At 44.6% G+C, this 18,032-nt stretch overlaps 2 protein-coding genes across 2 annotated transcripts in view; one reads left to right on the top strand and one right to left on the bottom strand.

Annotated features, from left to right (window-relative positions):
- Nucleotides 1-6,148: 6,148 nt before the first annotated feature.
- hmgb2b (high mobility group box 2b) lies at nt 6,149-8,728 on the bottom strand. Its single transcript, XM_053482394.1, has 5 exons — nt 8,677-8,728; nt 7,302-7,450; nt 7,064-7,215; nt 6,788-6,962; nt 6,149-6,632 (listed from the first exon to the last, which is right to left on the bottom strand). The coding sequence occupies exons 2-5, from the start codon at nt 7,446-7,448 to the stop codon at nt 6,444-6,446; spliced, it is 663 nt and encodes a 220-aa protein (XP_053338369.1). The 5' UTR covers nt 7,449-7,450; nt 8,677-8,728; the 3' UTR covers nt 6,149-6,443.
- A 549-nt stretch (nt 8,729-9,277) lies between these two features.
- ctc1 (CTS telomere maintenance complex component 1) overlaps nt 9,278-18,032 on the top strand; it is an 11,101-nt gene continuing 2,346 nt past the window's right edge. The window contains exons 1-14 of the mRNA XM_053482379.1: nt 9,278-9,456; nt 9,922-10,073; nt 12,805-13,042; nt 13,143-13,357; nt 13,466-13,598; nt 13,749-14,075; nt 14,315-14,443; nt 14,517-14,737; nt 14,824-14,974; nt 15,131-15,515; nt 15,630-15,744; nt 15,828-16,341; nt 17,789-17,878; nt 17,993-18,032. The exon at nt 17,993-18,032 is cut by the window's right edge and continues 89 nt beyond it. Coding sequence (XP_053338354.1) covers nt 9,415-9,456; nt 9,922-10,073; nt 12,805-13,042; nt 13,143-13,357; nt 13,466-13,598; nt 13,749-14,075; nt 14,315-14,443; nt 14,517-14,737; nt 14,824-14,974; nt 15,131-15,515; nt 15,630-15,744; nt 15,828-16,341; nt 17,789-17,878; nt 17,993-18,032 — 2,752 coding nt within the window. The 5' untranslated portion in view covers nt 9,278-9,414. The remainder of the gene's footprint in view (nt 9,457-9,921; nt 10,074-12,804; nt 13,043-13,142; nt 13,358-13,465; nt 13,599-13,748; nt 14,076-14,314; nt 14,444-14,516; nt 14,738-14,823; nt 14,975-15,130; nt 15,516-15,629; nt 15,745-15,827; nt 16,342-17,788; nt 17,879-17,992) is intronic.

Raw genomic sequence — 18,032 nt, 5'->3', positions numbered from 1 at the left:
AAGTTGTGGGCTCATTTAGTACACACACACACACACACACACACGCAGGTGCACCTCAATGAATTAGAATATCATCGAGAAGTTTGTTTCAGTAATTCAGTAATTCAGTAATTCGTTAACAGTATCAACATGTGTAGCGATAAGTACTTGGGGAGGCTCTTTCACATGAATTATTCCAGCAATGCAGCGTGTTATGGAGGCGATCAGTCTGTGGCTCTGCTGAGGTGTTAATATATGGAAGCCCAAGTTGCTCTGGTAGCGACCTTCAGCTCTTCTGTGTTGTTGGGTCTGGTGTCTCACATCTTTCTCTTCAAGGTTCTCCATGGGGTTTAGGTTGGGTGAGATTGCTTGCCGATAAGGCATACTGGTACCATAGGCAGGTGTCAAGTCCTGCTGAACAATGAAGTTATCATCTCCATAAAGCTGGTCAGCCGAGGGAGGCATGGAGTGCTCTAAACCTTCCTGGTAGACGGCTATGCTGACCTTTGACCTGATAAAACACAGTGGACCAACACCAGCAGATGACAGGGCTTCCCCACGTGGTGGCGCTCGTGTGCAGTCCACTCCCTGAGAATCTCCCTCAAATTCTTAAATGGGTTTCGTTTCACAGTCTTCTCAAGGCTGTTGCTTTTTATACCACACCAGGGAACGCACCTGCACCCTTTTATACCACATTTTTGCCTTAGATTCAACTTTCCATTCATGTGCTTAGATACACCACTCTGTAAACAGCCAGCTTCTTTACCAATGACCTTTTGTGTCTTACCCTCAATGTGCAGGGTGTCAGTGATAGTTCTCTGGACAACTGTCAACTCAGCCATCTTCAGCATGATTGTGTAGCCTATTGAACCAGACTGGGAGACCATTTAAAGGGGTCATCGAGAAACATTTTTCATTATATGTTAATATAATCTTTAGGGTCCTAATGAAAAGTTTGTAATATATTTAATTAAAAATTCTCAATGGTTGTGTAAAAAAACACCACTTTTAACTGGTAAAAACTAGCTCTGTTCTCAGCAACCTGTTTCAGTACATGCTAATTTAAATGCTTATGATCTCCGCTGAGCCCGCCCCCTCAGTTCTGTGGGGCGTGTCTTTACGTGGGGTATAGCCACGGGAGTGTAGTCCAGTGCGGGCAATGCTTTGTGGGTAATGCAGTCCAAACTGGAAAACGCTGGAATATAGAGCCTGAGCCTGTTTTCTTCAGTCGTTTTTGGTTTGATTTAAGTACGGAACCTACGCGGAAGTTTGTAATATCGCCTGACAACGCAGAAATTAAAAGAATGGACATGCATCGACTCGATTTGTCTTTGTCACTGCATGGGCATGAATTAACGGGCTGTTACGCTGCCGCGAGCAACAACAACAAAAGCGGAGAAGCTTACTGAGAGAGATACGGACGCCATGTGTTTACTGATGTGTTTACATGACTTCTTAATCTTCGACAGACATCGTTATAAACCATCTAACGTAACAAAGGTAAGCATAATATAGTTTTCCGACTACGTACACAGTTTGCAACTAGACAATCACCTCAATGCATTGTTAATTATAAACGGGCGATTAGGGATTATATAGAGACGGATGTACATAGAGAAGAAGCCATAACCATGTTCTATGAGAGTATAAGTTAACTTACACTCCGCATTTATCGTGATTATTAGAAAAAGCGATCTGCAAAGAGTCATAGTAAAATAAATCACACTCACTGAGCCTGGTGAAGATGAAGCTGGAACACGAAGCGTTGGTACAGATCAATTTTTAAGGAGCAGCTTCCTAGTAAAACCTGCTTTATATTGACCCGCGTTTATAAAGCAGTCTGGTGAAAAATAATTATCGCAAACATGAACGCATTTAGGTAAATCAGCGGGGACGTTAGCTTTAAAAACTAAATTCAGCCACTGCGTCCTCAGCGGCTCAGATGTCGGTAGTGAATGACGACTGCTGTGTTCACTATTACACCCAACAACTGTACACAACACTCGATTAGGCGACATTTTACTCCAGCGGCGAAAAACAATGGCCGACAGCTTCTTCTCACTCGGGGCGGGTCTTTGCTAAAACACCAGTGTCAATCAACTATAGTAGGAGCGTCCTCTGTCGGTGTGGCGTCACACTGCAAGGCATTTGCGATTGGCCTGATTTCAGAAGGGGGATGTTACTGTAATAAATGAAAAGAAAACCACTGGGCGGCTCTTTATCATCGTAGAGTGGTTGTGTACACACTCTCCTAACACACAGTTCAGTTCAAACAGCTTAAAAAAGTGCATGTAGTGCTGTATGACCCCTTTAACAGAAAAACTTTGCAGGTGTTTTTAGTTAATTAGAGTGTGACACCATGAGTCTCAAATATTTAACCTTTTAACACTATTGTAAGCCATAATCCTCAAAATAAAATAAAAAAATAAACACTTGAAATATATCAGTCGGTGTGTATAAATGAATGAGTACTTTATTAATCAGTGCAAATTAAATTTTCCCATAAGAAATAATGGAAATTAAAAAAATTCATTTCACAGCCCAAAAAAATAAATACATAAAAAGAATTAATACAAAATTTAAAGTAAAAAATAAAACAAACTTATCTGCACTTTACTTTAAAAAAGTAAAAAAAAATTCTGACAGATAAGTGTTTGTGCGCGCAGGCGCTGTGTATGTAGTGTGTGAATTTAAAGTAAGGAGCCCCTCCACCTCTCGTTTTACACAGTTACCCTGTTTTATGGAAAAAAAATTAACAAACACTGTTTTATGGAAAAAATGAACAAGAAATCTCTCTAATGACACTCCATTGAGCGACACATTAACGGAATCACTGCTGTAGTAAACATAAAACAAATTAACCTGCACTTTACCTTTAAAAAGAATCGCGACAGAGCAGTGTTTCTGTGTAGAGCAGAGAGAAAGAGTGTGTCTGTGTGTGTGTGTGGGGGGGGGGGGTCATGGTGTCCAATGACGCACACGCACACAGACACAAAGAGCAGGCTGAGCCTTGAGCAGAGAGAGAAAATTGATCTTTAACATCTCTAATAAGACTTGCTTTTGCTTTAAATGCGCGCTGTACACACACAGACACAAAATAAAATATGTTTCACACACACAAGTGGTCAAAGTGTTATAGTAAACAGTACACCTGCACGAATGTTGATTATACCATTAAGAGACGATTACCCACAATTCCGCCGCACTAGAGAAAAAAAACCCGTTGGCTTAGTTGTGATCACGTGACGCTTGGTGTCAAAACAAGCAGCGCATGCGTGATACATGATACTCATAAATCAAGACTTGTTCGTTTTTCCAAGAAAAATATTGCTCAGTAAGTAACCTACAGGATATAATAAATATATTGCACAAAAAGACAAACAGCAAAACTGTGTATATGTGGAGAGACAAGGGTGAGGTTAGTGTGAGTTTAGAGCTGAGGGATGAAGCTGTTACAGAACCTGGTTGTCCTGGCCCTCATGCTGCAGAACCTTTTCCCAGAAGGCAGTAGGGGTCCATTAAGAGGATGTGTGGAGTCTCTGATAAGGCTTTAGACAAACAGCATTTGTGGCCAATTCCTTGGATAGACTGGAAGAGAAACCCCAATAATCTTCTCGGCCGTCTTTACAACTCTGCATTGATTTCCTGTCAGAGGCTGCTCCCAAACCAAATGGAGATACAACTGATCAGCATGGTCTCTGTAGTGCCATGGTAGAAAGTGGTTAGAATGGGAGAGGGGAGGTGTTGTGCTCGTTTCACCTGTGCTGATGTGTGAACAGTCCAATTTGTCCGTTAGTTGTATCTCTAGGAAGCTGGTGTTACTATCTCCACAGCTTTGTTGTTAATGACATGTTGTGTGTGTCTGGGCTGCTTACTCCTAAAGTTGATAATCATCTCTTTGGTTTTCACGATGTTCAGGATGAGATCATAGTTACACCAGTCCACCGTTTGCTTGACCTTCTTTCTATAGGACACATCATTGTTGTGTCATCTGCATACTTAATATGATTCAGTGCAAATATGGTGCTGCAGTCATGCGTCATCAACACTGGACATAGGACACAACCCTGAGGGGAACCTAAGGAGGTAAAGCACTCTTACATGGGTGCGTTTTACTCCAGATGTGCAAGACTCGTGTGGAGAGCAAAGAAAAGAGCTTCTTCTGTGGAACGGTTTAGCTGGTAGGCGAACTGAAGTGGATCAAATGCGCGGTGGAGGAAAGAGATAACGTGGTCCTTTATCAATCTCTCAAGGCACTTTATCATTATGGGAGTTTCTGCAACAGTGCGGTAATCATTTAAACACATAATGGTAGATTTCTTGGGTAGTGGGATGATTATGTAATGAATCTATACAAATTTCACTTTTTAAATTGAATTACAGAAAAAAAACTTTTCATTAAATTCTAATTAATTTAGATGCATCTGCTTGTTCATATATATATATATATATATATATATATATATATACACACACACACAGTACACTCATTATATGTATATAATATATAACACAGTATCACATGTAATACACACTTTAGAATATGACCCGATGGTCACTCTGTTAAAGCTTCTCTGTGGAGAGAGGAGAAACTTCCAGAAGGACAACCATCTCTGCAGCAATCCACCAATCAGGCCCATATGGTAGAGTGGCCAGACGGAAGCCACTCCTTAGTAAAGGGCACATGGCAGCCCGTCTGGAGCTCTGACAGAATGACCATCGGGTTCTTGGTCACCTCCCTGACTAAGGCCCTTCTCCACCGATCACTCAGTTTAGATGGCCGGCCAGCTCTAGGAAGAGTCCTGGTGGTTTCGAACTTCTTCAACTTACGGATGATAAAGGCCACTGTGCTCATTGGGACCTTCAAAGCAGCAGAAATCTTTCTGTAACCTTCCCCAGATCTGTGTCTGTCGGAGGTCTACAGACAATTCCTTTGACTTCATGCTTGGTTTGTGCTCTGACATGAACGGTCAACTGTGGGACCTTATATAGACAGGTGTGTGTCTCTCTAAATCATGTCCAATCAACTGAATTTACCACAAGTGGACTCCAATTAAGCTGCAGAAACATCTCAAGGATGATCAGGGGAAACAGGATGCACCTGAGCTCAGTTTTGCAAAGCCTGTAAATACTTATGTACATGTGCTTTCTCAATTTTTTAAAAATAAATTTACAAAAATCTCAACTTTTTTCATGTTGTCATTATGTGGTATTGTGTGTAGAATTCTGAGAAAAATTCTTTTTTTTAAATACATTTTAGAATAAGGCTGACATGACATAAAATGTGGAAAAAGTGATGCACTGTGAATACTTTTCAGATGCACTGTATATTCATACCAAAAGACGTGATAAAAAAAAAAATTGAATTAGAATGTCTTTTTTTTTTTTAAACAGACTAAGATTAAAACTAGGGATGATCATATTGACTGTTTAACAGTTACCCCAAAAAATGAATTTCGAACGATTATTACCATGAGTTAAATGTTTTAAAATGTTATACATATTTTTTTATTAGTAGTAGTAGTAGTACTGTAGTAGTATAAAGTTTTGCGGCAGAAATATGCTGCACATACGGTATTTGTTAACTAATGGGAAGTTATCACGTGCAACCACATTTGCATTTAGACGTATTTTGCGGGCAAGAAGATGAAGCGAGCGAAAAGCGATGCCTGCTATTTTTTTTAATCAAACAAAATCTTCGTAGCCAATGTCTGAAAAAATTTGCCCATGGCTGATTGTCAAAGCTTCAAATGTATTTCAGCGGGTTTTCGTTTTGTAATCTTTATTTTTTTTTAAGTAAAAAATATTTAGTGCAGGCCTATTTATTTTATTCTTTTTATTTATATTACTTTGTTTATCTTTGTTGTCGAAAACACTGCAAGTGCGTGAAAATTTGACGATGTGCAAATCCAAATTCTGTTCTTGATATGTTCTGTGTGCTGTTGTTCGCACATGTTAAAATAAAAAACTAAAAAAACTAAAAGTTTACATATTTAATCAGACACTATTTAGTTCTATTTTCATTCAATTCTAATTTAATATTCTAATCTGATCAGTTAACTGTTAATGTTAACATTTAATCGAAATGAGGATCTCTAATTGAAACATGTCAATATATGCTCGTTTTATTGTGGGTGCCAAAACTTTAGCGCACATGCACACACAGGAGTGTAGTTAAGAGTGTGAGTTTATTATAAAACTGTACTCTACACATGGCTGAAACACAAACCCGTACAAAAATAAACACATCACAACCTCTGTGACTTATTGCTTAGGCTGGTCTCTCACGCCCACACACTCACGCCCGCACACACACACTCACATATACACACACACACACACACTCTCTCTCTCAGGCCCGCGGGCACACACACGTTAAAACCCCCGAACCCCAGTGAAGTAATTCTGCATAGATGCAGTAGCCGTCACACACACACACACGTACAAACAAACAAAACACACAACTACTCGTCATCCTCTTCTTCTTCATCCTCATCTTCCATCTCTTCGTCATCTTCATCGTCTTCATCATCGTCGTCGTCATCGTCATTAGCCTTGGCCGCAGCTTTTTTGGTGGAGCCTGCGGGTCGGCCTGGGCCTCGTTTGGAAGCTCCGCCTCCAGCCCCGCCCTTAGCGCGGTATGCGGCGACGTCCTACAGAAAACCGGAAGAAGAGACAGGCATGCTTATATGGAACGCTTCTGCAGGTCAACACAGAGTGAAGCCGCGACAGTGACGTCTCACGAGTATGTGAGGTATAAAGGTATGGTTTTTTGACCAAACAGATTGTGTGTATGACAGATGCTCACCGTCTCATATTTCTGGCGCAGCGCGGCTGCTTTCTGCTCGTAGGGTGTACGGTCTTTAGGGCTCTGCTTCCCCCACATCTCCGCGAGCTTCTTGGCGATGGGTCCGATGGTCATGCTGGGATACTCGCCCTTCACTGTCGACCTGTGCTCTGAGCAGAACACAAAGAACGCTGACCTGGAACAAGAGAAGACAGGGTTCCGAGGTTGAAATGGTGATTACACCCAGTGTGTGTGTTTTGTCTGTAGGTCTGTGAGTAGTTTGAGCTCTGTACGTACGGAGGACGTTTGGGAGCGTTGGGGTCCTTCTTCTTCCTTCCCTTCTTCCCCATGTCTTTCGGAGGGATGTAGTTCTTCATCTCCCGATCGTAGCGGTCCTTATCTACCTTTGCCTGGTCCTCAAACTTCTTCTTCTCAGTTGCAGACAAAGTCTGAAAACACACAAGCATGTTATTCACCCACCGAACCATGCACACACACTAACCGCCACGAACGCGTCACACAAACCTACACACACCTTCCAGCGCTCCGAGCAGGTCTTGGAGAACTTGGCGAAGTTCACAGAGGTACCCGGGCTCTTCTTCTTGTGCTCTTCACGACAATACAGAACAAAGAAGGCGTACGCCGAAGTCCGGCCTTTCGGCTTATTCGCGTCTTTCACCATGACTGTGACAAAAATTACATTTGAAGTAATCCTTCATTTGATTTTATTAGCATAGTGCTTTAATTATGCAGCTTTACACACACACGTGAACACCTGCTTACATTTATAAATGTTTCTATAATAAGTGATCTGAGACATAAAAAAGACAGATAAAAACACTAAAATATATAAACAAAGTTAATACACACAATGTACAGTACTAAATATGTAATATATGTGTCTATGGTCATGTTTAATCCCAGGAGTGTACCTGAGGTCATCAGTGTGAACACTCTTAACTATAAAGTCCCGCAGATTTTATTTTTACCTCAGAAATTCTACATTTATATTTTATTAGTTGTATAACTGTATACGCAAAGTTAAATATGCAACTATTTTATATGTATAAACATCACAAAAGCGATTATTGATTAGACTTGCTTAAATGTGAATTTTATTCGATGAAAACTCAACTCAGAGTTCGGTAACACGGCTGTCTGAGGAGATTAGCGCTAATGCTAAAGCTAAGCTAACAGAACAATGGTGCCTCCATTTTCTTTCCCGCTTAATCCTACGCCATCACGGCTTTCCCATCGAGCCAACACAGGTCCCGCCTTCATGCACCATGATTGGCCAAATGATTAGGAGCAGAAACCGCTAGCCAATCACAGCGCAGAAGGCGGGATATTCCTGACCAATCAGAGGGCAGTAAACCAGATTTGTCGGGAAATGGCTGAGGAAAAATAAACGCTACTCCATTCTTTTCACGCGCACTGCGACTCTTACGATTTACCAACAAAATCTATGTTTTTATGTTTGGATTTCAGATCATATAATAATGCGGAAATTCAGATTTGTGTCGTGAAATTTTCACGTTTCGTGCTTGGTTAAATAAAAGTAAAAAAACATTACTTGGAAATATAAAGCTACCCCCCATCCCCCTGCGCGCGCATCTACACTCAAACGGCTTAAAACTCCCAAAATCACAAAAACTCATCACTTTTGAACTGTTCTGGTTATTACCAAAGATTACCGCCTTCACACATTTATAACATCCTGCGGCGCGGTCGAGACAACATTACACAGCTATTTATAAACAAAAGCGACAATAATCATGATCTCTAAGAAAGTAGACATTACACGCACAAACAAAACAAACTATTAGGGCAGAGGGACAACTTCTAAAAGATCTGAGGTAATAAATAACAATAAAAGTCTGATCATTGTGATTAATTTCACACACACATACCTGCAGCAGGCTCAGTCTGACTCCTCTCCGCTACTGTTTATGTTCTTCTGCGTAGATACTGTAGAACACAAGCCCCGCCCACATACTCTGGTTTCATTGGCTAAACTTACAGATCTCGCATTTATTTTCTCTACTGGTTGGTTGACCTGACAGTCTATCATAATTTCAATTCCAATTAGCAGTCCGCCCATGAGATACCCCCACCCGTTTGGTGAAGAGCGCACTTTCAGCCAAATCAGTTATTTATCTCTTTATTATTCTATGTTTTTTGTTATTTCAGGATTTTATTATCTATATTTTTATTTTTATTTAATTATATTATTTCTTTATTGAGACACGATATCCAATTTTGACTTTTAGACAATGTTTCTTTTTCCTTTTTTTGTCGTTTTTTAAACGTTTAATTCATTTTTTTGGTTTGTCTAAGTAACTGCTCAGCACGGTCAGTGTCTCCCAGAAGCGCTCTATACTCCGGGCCTGTAGGTGGCGCTTAAGCTCTGAGCAACTGCCCTGACAGTTTTCTTGTCTGTCCAGCAGGGGGCAGTGAGGAGCAGCAGCGGGTTTAGTTAGCGCTAGTGAAGAAGCGGTGTTTCTGTGCGTTTGAATGCGCGAGCGCCGGGTCCGGTTCTAGTTTAATGTACAGTTTAGAGCGCGCGAGCGCTGGAAAGGCGTTGATAACGGAGGGAGTGACGCGCGCGCGAGGTGAAAGAGGCGTGCTGAGAGCGGCTCGTGCTGCACATGGAGGAGTTTATAGAGCATTATAAACACTACACTGCAGTGGTACGGAGCTCTGACAGGACACTGTGTGTGTGTGTGTGAGTGTGTGTGTGTAGCACTACAGCCGGACACGTACACACATAAACCTGTGGAAAACTGTATTGTTCGGATGAAGCATTCTCTCTCTCTCTGTCTCCCTCTCTCTCTCCCTTTCTCTTTCTCTCTCTCTCTCCCCCTCTCTCCCCCCCCCCCCCCTCTCTCTCTCTCCCTCCCTCTCTCTCTCTCTCTCCCCCCCCCTCTCTCTCTCTCTCTCTCTCTCTGTCTCCCTCTCTCTCCCTCTCTCTCTCTCTCTCTCTCTCCCTCTCTGTGCAGTACAGGTCTGAGATCAGTTCCAGAGACACTGAGCTGCTCAGATTAATCAGGTCCTGACTCTAGAGCTGTTCTCAGACCTGTTTCTGTTTGTGCCTTTACTAGTTTTAGAAATTTCTAGAATTCTCCACATACAAGCTCTGTGTGTGTGTGTGTCAGGAGCGGGCGTGGCTATGTGAGGTGTACACAGGAGTATGTGATTGGCTGCACCCGGTGGTGGGTGTGTCCCTGGGTGTGTCTGAGGAGCAGCTGGCGCACGCTGTGGTGTTGAGACTTCAGAGGACTCGCCGCTCTCTCCCCGTCAGCTGCAGGTGAGGGACACGGGGGATTCAGATACAGTGAAACCTCGAATTGTGAGTAACGCGGTTTGCGAGTGTTCTACATGATGAACAAATATTTTTAATAAATTTTGACTTGGAAAACGAACAAGTCTTGGTTTACGAGTACCGAGTGTAGCGGCTAAAAGCCAACCAAAGCCGCAGGAGCTGAGTGTGGGAATAACTTGTGACGCGTCAATCATCTTGCATCTTGAAATTTATTTAATGACAGAAACATTAAAAGATTATTTTTGAATCAAGGCAAATATCGATGAATTTACGGTCAACAAACAAATATGTGCTTCCACGCTCACCCCCCTTCCTTTCTGCCTACCCTTCCCCACAACAGGTGCTTTAATTCTTACGTAATTAATGACACTCCCAAATTTTCCCACGGTCACATGACGTCGCACACATTGTTTACATGGCTCCTATACCGAGTATCATGTATCACGCATGCACTTCTTGTTTAGACGCCGAGCGTCACATGATCACAACTAAGCCAACTGTTTTTCTCTCTCGTGCTGCGGAACTGTGGGTAATCGTCTAAGTGCGGGTCTCTCACTGGTATAATCAACATACATGCATGCGTGTACTGTTTACTATAACACTGTGACCACGTGTGTGTGTGTGTGTAAAACATCTTTTATTTTGTGTCTGTATGCGTGTGTGTACAGCGCACGTGTAAAGCAAAAGCAAGTCGCATTAGAGATGTTAAAGATCCATTTTCTCTCTCTGCTCAAGGCTCAGCCTGCTCTTTGTGTCTGTGTGCACGCACGTCATTGGACACCGCGCGCCACACACACACACACACACACACACACACACACACACACACACACACACACAGACCCCTCCTACTTTCACCTTCACAGACACACACACACTCTTTCTCCCTGCTCTACACAGATACACTGCTCTGTCACAATTCTTTGCAAAGGTAAAGTGCAGGTTAATTTGTTTTAAGTTTACTTTATATTTTGTGTTAATTATTTAGTTGTGTTAAAAAACCCTCTTCTCAGATGTGTTGGACTAATGGCACTTAGTTATTAATCTAGTTAACCCATTGTAAGTATGTTTCCAGTGATGTAAACTTTAAAGCACTTTTTGTAAGTCGCTCTGAATAAGAGCGTCTGCCAAATGCCTAAATGTAATTATTTTTATGTATTTATTTTGTTTGGGCTGTGGACCAAATAATTAGATTTTTTTATTATTTCTTATAGGAAAATTTGCTTTTGTTTACGAGTGTTTTGGAATATAAGCCGCTTCCGAAACAAATTATGCTCATAATCCAAGGTTCTACTGTATTTAAGGATTTTAAGGTGCAACTATTCAGAAGTCTTATGGCTTGTTGATAAAAAACTATTTGCAAGTGTATCTTCTGTATCGTGAGAAGGAGTGTGAATCGTTTGTGTTGCGGATGTGTATTGTCTTTTAGATTTCCTTAGGAGCTGTTGTGTGTTGTGGCACCATGTGAGGTCCTAGCAGGTGTTAATTCAAAGTAATTTAAAAAGTTTTTGCCCCCTTCACCTCAATCCCGCCAATGTAAATCAGGCAATGTGGCTACTTTCTCCTCCTCGTATAGGATCAATAATCTTCTCCTTGGTCTTATCTTCATTTAAAAATATATATATATATCGGATCAGGCCGATGACTGTGATGTCATCTGTAAATTTTATGATCCTGGTGTTACTCTGGGAGACACAGTCATGTGTGAAGAGGATGTACAGCAGTGGGCTCAGGACACAGCCTTGGGTGGTCTCTCTGCTCACAGTGCTAATACCAGATGTTCAGTGCCCTGTCCTGACTGACTAAGGTCTATTTGTCAGAGCACCCAGTTACAGAGAGAGGGCCACGGTCCAAGGGCAAGGAGCAGATTAATGGCAGTAATGGTAGTAAAAGGGCAGGTCACAGTGATTTTCTCAGGGAGAGGCACAGTGGTGGTAGACTTAAAGCAGGTGGGCACTGAGGCCGCCTAAGGGACAGATTGTAGATATCAGTGAGCAACGAGCAATCCCTGAGTGCCTGCCCAGGGGGATTATCTCGGCCTGCCTCTTTTTCATGGGTTTATTTCCATCAGAGCCATGTGCACCACTGTTGATGACCCAGTAAGTAGTGTTTCTGACCTGATCTCTGAGGATAGAGTTCTACACTGTTGGCTGAGATCTAGGGCCTAAAAGCGAGCGTAGAATTCATTTAGCTCATCTGGGAGTGAGGTATCAGTTGCTGTACTCTCAGGCTCTCCCTGACACATGTGCCGTGTCTCTGCAGTGGTGTAATGGGCTCGGCAGCTTGAAGCTGTACTATCTCTTTGCCTTCCTTAATGATTTCTGCAGCTTATATCTGGCCTTCTTGTGTTCCTCTCTGTCTCCAGAGGGGAGTGCGATAAAGCGAGTCTGTAACACAGCCCGCACCTCACCGCTGATCCAGGGTCAGACACCGGGATGTGTTTTGTAGTTTTTGTTATCTCCAACACGCAGTTTAATTCACCGATGTCTGTAGTACTCACTCACCAGAGAGTGGAGACGAAACTCAGTCGCACAGGATCACCTCTAGTGGTGTGGAGGAGTCACTGCAGCGTGACTCAGCGCGCAGGTATAAATGTAGGCATTGTAGATGGGTTGCGCAGTGTATAGCAAAGACGCTACGCAGCACAACTTGGGCTTTACGGCTGCTGGGTAACATACTATACATGCTTTATTCTGTGTGTGTGTGTGTGTGTTAGGTTCCTCTCAGTGGCACAGCTAATCAGCACACAGCACACATCCTGCTTTAGCAGTCTCACCTGGAGCACCAGTCAGCACAGAGAATGGACCAGGGAGGCGGAGCAACAGCTGCCCGGTCACATGGCCATGCCACGAACCAACCTCATCCTGATTGGCCTGCTGTGTGATGGGCGTGGCTTGGGACAATGTGACGGCTTTTGGAGAGTGAGAGACGCCAGTGGGAGTGTGTACTGTGAGGTACGTCTTTATTTAATCTGCGTGCGCGTGTGTGTGTGTGTGTGAGAGAGAGAGAGAGAGAGAGAGATATTGACACACCCCTGTCCTGTGACCTCGTCAGGTCCTGAGCTCGTCACCACTCTGGCTCGGGAGGCTGATGCTCTTCCCCACCTGGACCTACGTTTCCCAAAATGCACCAGGCCAGCAACCTGATAGCTGGTTAGAGCTAATCGACTCTCCTGTCTGTGTGACCCCTGACCTCACGGCATTTGACCCCGAAGGGTCACTGAGTGATGTCATCGGGGTCAGGAAGGCAGTCAGGCTGCTGAGACAGAAGTGTGTTTAATCTTTGAGTTTTAGTGAATAAATCATGACTGGGTCCGTACACACTACACACTCATTACTGAGGCTTCTGGGTGTGTGTGTGTGTGTGTGTGTGTGTAGGAGCAGTAGAGGAACGTATATGTCTGTGTATGGGGAGGTGTGTGTGATCTGCCCCCTGCTGGCCATTTCTGGGAAAACCTTCTTCTGCCTGGTCCTGAGTGAGGGAGACGCGAGCGTCCCGGTCCTGCTCACGGTAACACCGTTTACTTATTTATTTGTTTGTTCTGTTACTAAACTAATATATATATATATATATATATATAATAACTATGTTTGTTTTACATCTTTATGTTGTGTTAATTAATCCTGGTGTCGTTATTGTGTGTGTGTGTGTGTGTCTCAGGTCCCAGAGTGTTTGTACTGGAGACAGTGTGTGTGTGTAGGCCAGAGTGTGTGTATTTCAGCACTGCGTGTGTGTTCTGTCCGAGGGTGGGCGGGGCATCGAGTGTTGTCTGTCACCACAGAGTCCCACCTCCTACATCCAAGCTCCAGTACACACAGAGACTCAGAGGACATGAACACACACTCAGAAACACAAACAGACTCACTTACACAGTCACAGACAGACACACACACGCACACACACCTGCAGCAGGACCCTGAATGTGAGGAGGCCCAGGTGCATGATGGTCCGGTGCGAACAAAACTCTCCAAAATCATCAGCTACAAGGTGGATACACACGCACACACACACACAAACACACACACACACACACACACACACAGGCATCCAACATCAAAAACACACACACTCTATCAGATAAGTGTTTGTGGGCGGAGCTTTAAAATTAACTTTTTTTTCTGTTATTCAATATTTTGCAGTAAAATTTCATTCTGAATTAATATTTTATTCACACACACACACACACACACACACACACACACACACACACTTGTCTGATTTCACAGGGCCGTATCACCGGAGTCCATTCAGCGGAGGCGGGGCTTTATCAGATTGATGGGAAGATGCTGCTGTGTCTGGCATATCAGCCACAGAGGAAGTGGGGCGGCGGCTTGAGGCCAGGGGCGGAGATTGAGGTGAGAGTGATGGATGAGTGACAGGTGCTCAGTGTCAGTGTAATGTCATCACCCCCCCCTCTCTGTCCCTCAGCTCCACCACGTGCACTTCCTGTTCCGGCCGTCTCCTCTCGCCCCGGACGTCGTGCTCGCTGCCTGTTTACGCTCCAGCGTCTCTCTCCTGACCTTCAGTCCCCTCAGGTCAAAGGTCACACAGAGGTCAGGCAGCTCTCTCACACGCTACCTGCTGGAGAAGAACCTCAGCGTGTCGCAGTACCTGTGGCTCTGCTACTGCCACACTGCTCTTACTGACAGGTGTGTGTGTGTGTGTGTGTGTGTGTGTGTGTGTGTGTGTGTGAATTAGTGTGTGTGAGACTCACTCTAAACGTCCCCACACACAGGTTGTGTCCACGCTGGCTGTGTGCAGAGCGAGTGTGTGTGGTGGCAGGAAGGTTACTGCAGGTCGTTTTAGAAGATGGAGAGACGGAAAAACAGAAGAGAGACATTTATAAAGAAATGCTGCAGGACACACACACCTGTCCTCTCACTCAGGTAACGCACACACACACACACACACACACCTGTCCTCCTACTTAGGTAACACACAGAAGGTGTGTTCTCACATCTCAACCATTCCAGAGTGAAGGGGCCTACTAACTTTGTGTGTGTGTGTGTGTGTGTGTGTGTGTGTGCGTGCGTGCACATCAGTACTGTGTGTCTAGTCCCAGTGTGTCTCCGTGCTCGATAAAGGAGCTCTGTGATTGGATGGAGGAGGAGACGTGGGCGTGTCTCTCTCTGTCATCCCTCCTTCCATCCTCTGCATGTCACATGACCCGAGCTCAGCTGAACCCACTGCTGTCGTGGTCAGCGCAAATGCACACCCTGACGCAAACACACGCCCTGGCGGCGAGAACACACACCCCATCGCAGACGCACGCCACGCCGCAGGCGCACGCAGTGTTAGTGGGCGTGCTGGAGCTGAGTGTGGGCGGAACCACAGTGACACTCGTGGACCAGACCGGAGCCATTGATTGTGTGTGTGTGCAGAGTTCAGCCTCAGAGCAGTGTGTGTCCATCAATACAGCATGGATAGGTATATACACACACACACACACACACACACACACACACGTTCCATAGACAGATTAATCACAAGGACTAGACCAGTCTGTTTGTCTAAAATGTGTGTGTGCGTGTGTGTAAACAGGGTGTCTGGTGTGTGTTCGTCGGTGTACGTTAGTGATGGAGAGATTCCTGAAGACAGATTTTCCCTCTTGGAAACATCTGGACCAGCACAGACACATCTCACACAGACACTGCAGGTAAGACCGAGGGCTGTCATGTGACTCGCTGTAGAAACACCTGCCTGAGTCATGCTGTAACCGTGTGTGTGTGTGTGTTACAGAGTGTATATCTGTGTGTGTGTGGATGATCTGCACATTTTGAGCCCCTCAGCTGCCATGAGCTCCCTCATCCGAGAGAGAGAGGGAGAGACTGATGGAGAGATGGAGAGGAGGAAGAAGAGGAGAGACGAAAGGCAGGAGGATGAAGAGAACTCCTCCCTCCATCACGATCATCCTGAGAGAGCAAAAGCAGCACAAGAAGAAAGAGGAGAAGGTGTAGGAGGAGAGGGAGATGAAGGGATGGAGGTGGACGAGTGCGAGGTGGCGGGTCCGTCCCAAACCAGCAGGAGGGGGGAGACAGAGGGGTCGAGTGCAGAGTCCTGCGTGTCGCTGCTGTTTCATGTGCGCTCCAAACAGGGCGTGGCTTTTCGAAACGTCCAGTCAACCAGAGAGGCGCACTCGCTGGCTCTGAGCTTTGTCGCCAAGGCAGCACGCCTCGGGGGGGTGCAAGTTTGGGACAGGGACCCAAAGAACTGCAGAGTGGAGGAGAGAGAGACGGAGGGGGCAGAGAGCAGCGTACGATTGTTATTCTTCAGTTCTCGTTATGTTGTGCTTTCTGAAAAAATACTGACCACGCCCCCTACACTGAGACTAACACAGGCCACACCCCTTCACGTATTCAGGCCCCCCCCTTGAAACATATGTAGGCCACATTCCCTTCAGGTACACAGGTCACACCAACTTCACTTACACACCCACAGACTTATACAGGCCACTCCCTTACATCTACACAGGCCACTCCCCCTTTACTGAAACTGATACAGGCCAGTTCCTATACTTAAACATTGGCAGTCTTTATTTACACAGACCCCTCCCCCTTTATTTACACAAACTCCTCCCTCTTTATTTACACAGGCCCCCCCCCCTTTATTTACACAGACCCCTCCCCCTTTATTTACACAGACCCCTCCCCCTTTATTTACACAGACCCCTTCCTCTTTATTTACACAGTCCCCTCCCTCTTTATTTACACAGACCCCTCCCTCTTTATTTACACAGACCCCTCCCTCTTTATTTACACAGACCCCTCCCTCTTTATTTACACAGACCCCTCCCCCTTTATTTACACAGACCCCTCCCTCTTTATTTACACAGACCCCTCCCTCTTTATTTACACAGACCGCTCCCTCTTTATTTACACAGACCCCTCCCCCTTTATTTACACAGACCCCTCCCTCTTTATTTACACAGTCCCCTCCCTCTTTATTTACACAGACCCCTCCCTCTTTATTTACACAGACCGCTCCCTCTTTATTTACACAGACCCCTCCCTCTTTATTTACACAGACCCCTCCCTCTTTATTTACACAGACCCCTCCCTCTTTATTTACACAGACCGCTCCCTCTTTATTTACACAGACCCCTCCCTCTTTATTTACACAGACCCCTCCCTCTTTATTTACACAGACCCCTCCCTCTTTATTTACACAGACCCCTCCCCCTTTATTTACACAGACCCCTCCCTCTTTATTTACACAGACCCCTCCCTCTTTATTTACACAGACCGCTCCCTCTTTATTTACACAGACCCCTCCCTCTTTATTTACACAGACCCCTCCCTCTTTATTTACACAGTCCCCTCCCTCTTTATTTACACAGACCCCTCCCTCTTTATTTACACAGACCCCTCCCTCTTTATTTACACAGACCCCTCCCTCTTTATTTACACAGACCCCTCCCTCTTTATTTACACAGACCGCTCCCTCTTTATTTACACAGACCCCTCCCTCTTTATTTACACAGACCCCTCCCTCTTTATTTACACAGATCCCTCCCCCTTCATTTACACAGACCCCTCCCTCTTCATTTACACAGACCCCTCCCCCTTCATTTACACAGACCCCTCCCTCTTCATTTACACAGACCCCTCCTCCTTCAGTTTTATGTTCTATGTAGTTAGTAATTATTTATTGTGTGTGTGCGTTTATATATATATATGTGTGTGTGTGTGTGTGTGTGTCAGATGGAGCTGCAGTTTGTGGACTCTGCTGTTCGTTGGTTTCCCTTGCTGCAGCCTGGAACAGTGTATAGACTAATCGCCCTACACACACAGGTATACATACACACAAACATGCATATATTCTAACACGCACACACACACACACACACACACACACAGTTTACTAGAACTCAGTCATGTGACCATGGTGTCCTCTCTCTGTCTCAGGATGTAAGTGTGTTGTCCTGTAGCTGTGTTCCTGTGAGGG

The sequence above is a fragment of the Clarias gariepinus genome, chromosome 22, assembly GCF_024256425.1.
Source record: "Clarias gariepinus isolate MV-2021 ecotype Netherlands chromosome 22, CGAR_prim_01v2, whole genome shotgun sequence".
Classification (NCBI taxonomy): Eukaryota; Metazoa; Chordata; class Actinopteri; order Siluriformes; family Clariidae; genus Clarias; species Clarias gariepinus.
Note: the sequence above shows the minus strand (reverse complement) of the source record. Positions and strands in the feature narration are given on the sequence as shown.

Coding starts and splice junctions, on each gene's coding strand:
- hmgb2b (XM_053482394.1), bottom strand. CDS start 7,448: ATGGTGAAAGACGCGAATAAGCCGAAAGGCCGGACTTCGGCGTACGCC. Junction 7,216..7,301: donor CCTGCTCGGAGCGCTGGAAG/GTGTGTGTAGGT, acceptor GTGTGTTTTCAG/ACTTTGTCTGCAACTGAGAA. Junction 6,963..7,063: donor AACGCTCCCAAACGTCCTCC/GTACGTACAGAG, acceptor CTCTTGTTCCAG/GTCAGCGTTCTTTGTGTTCT.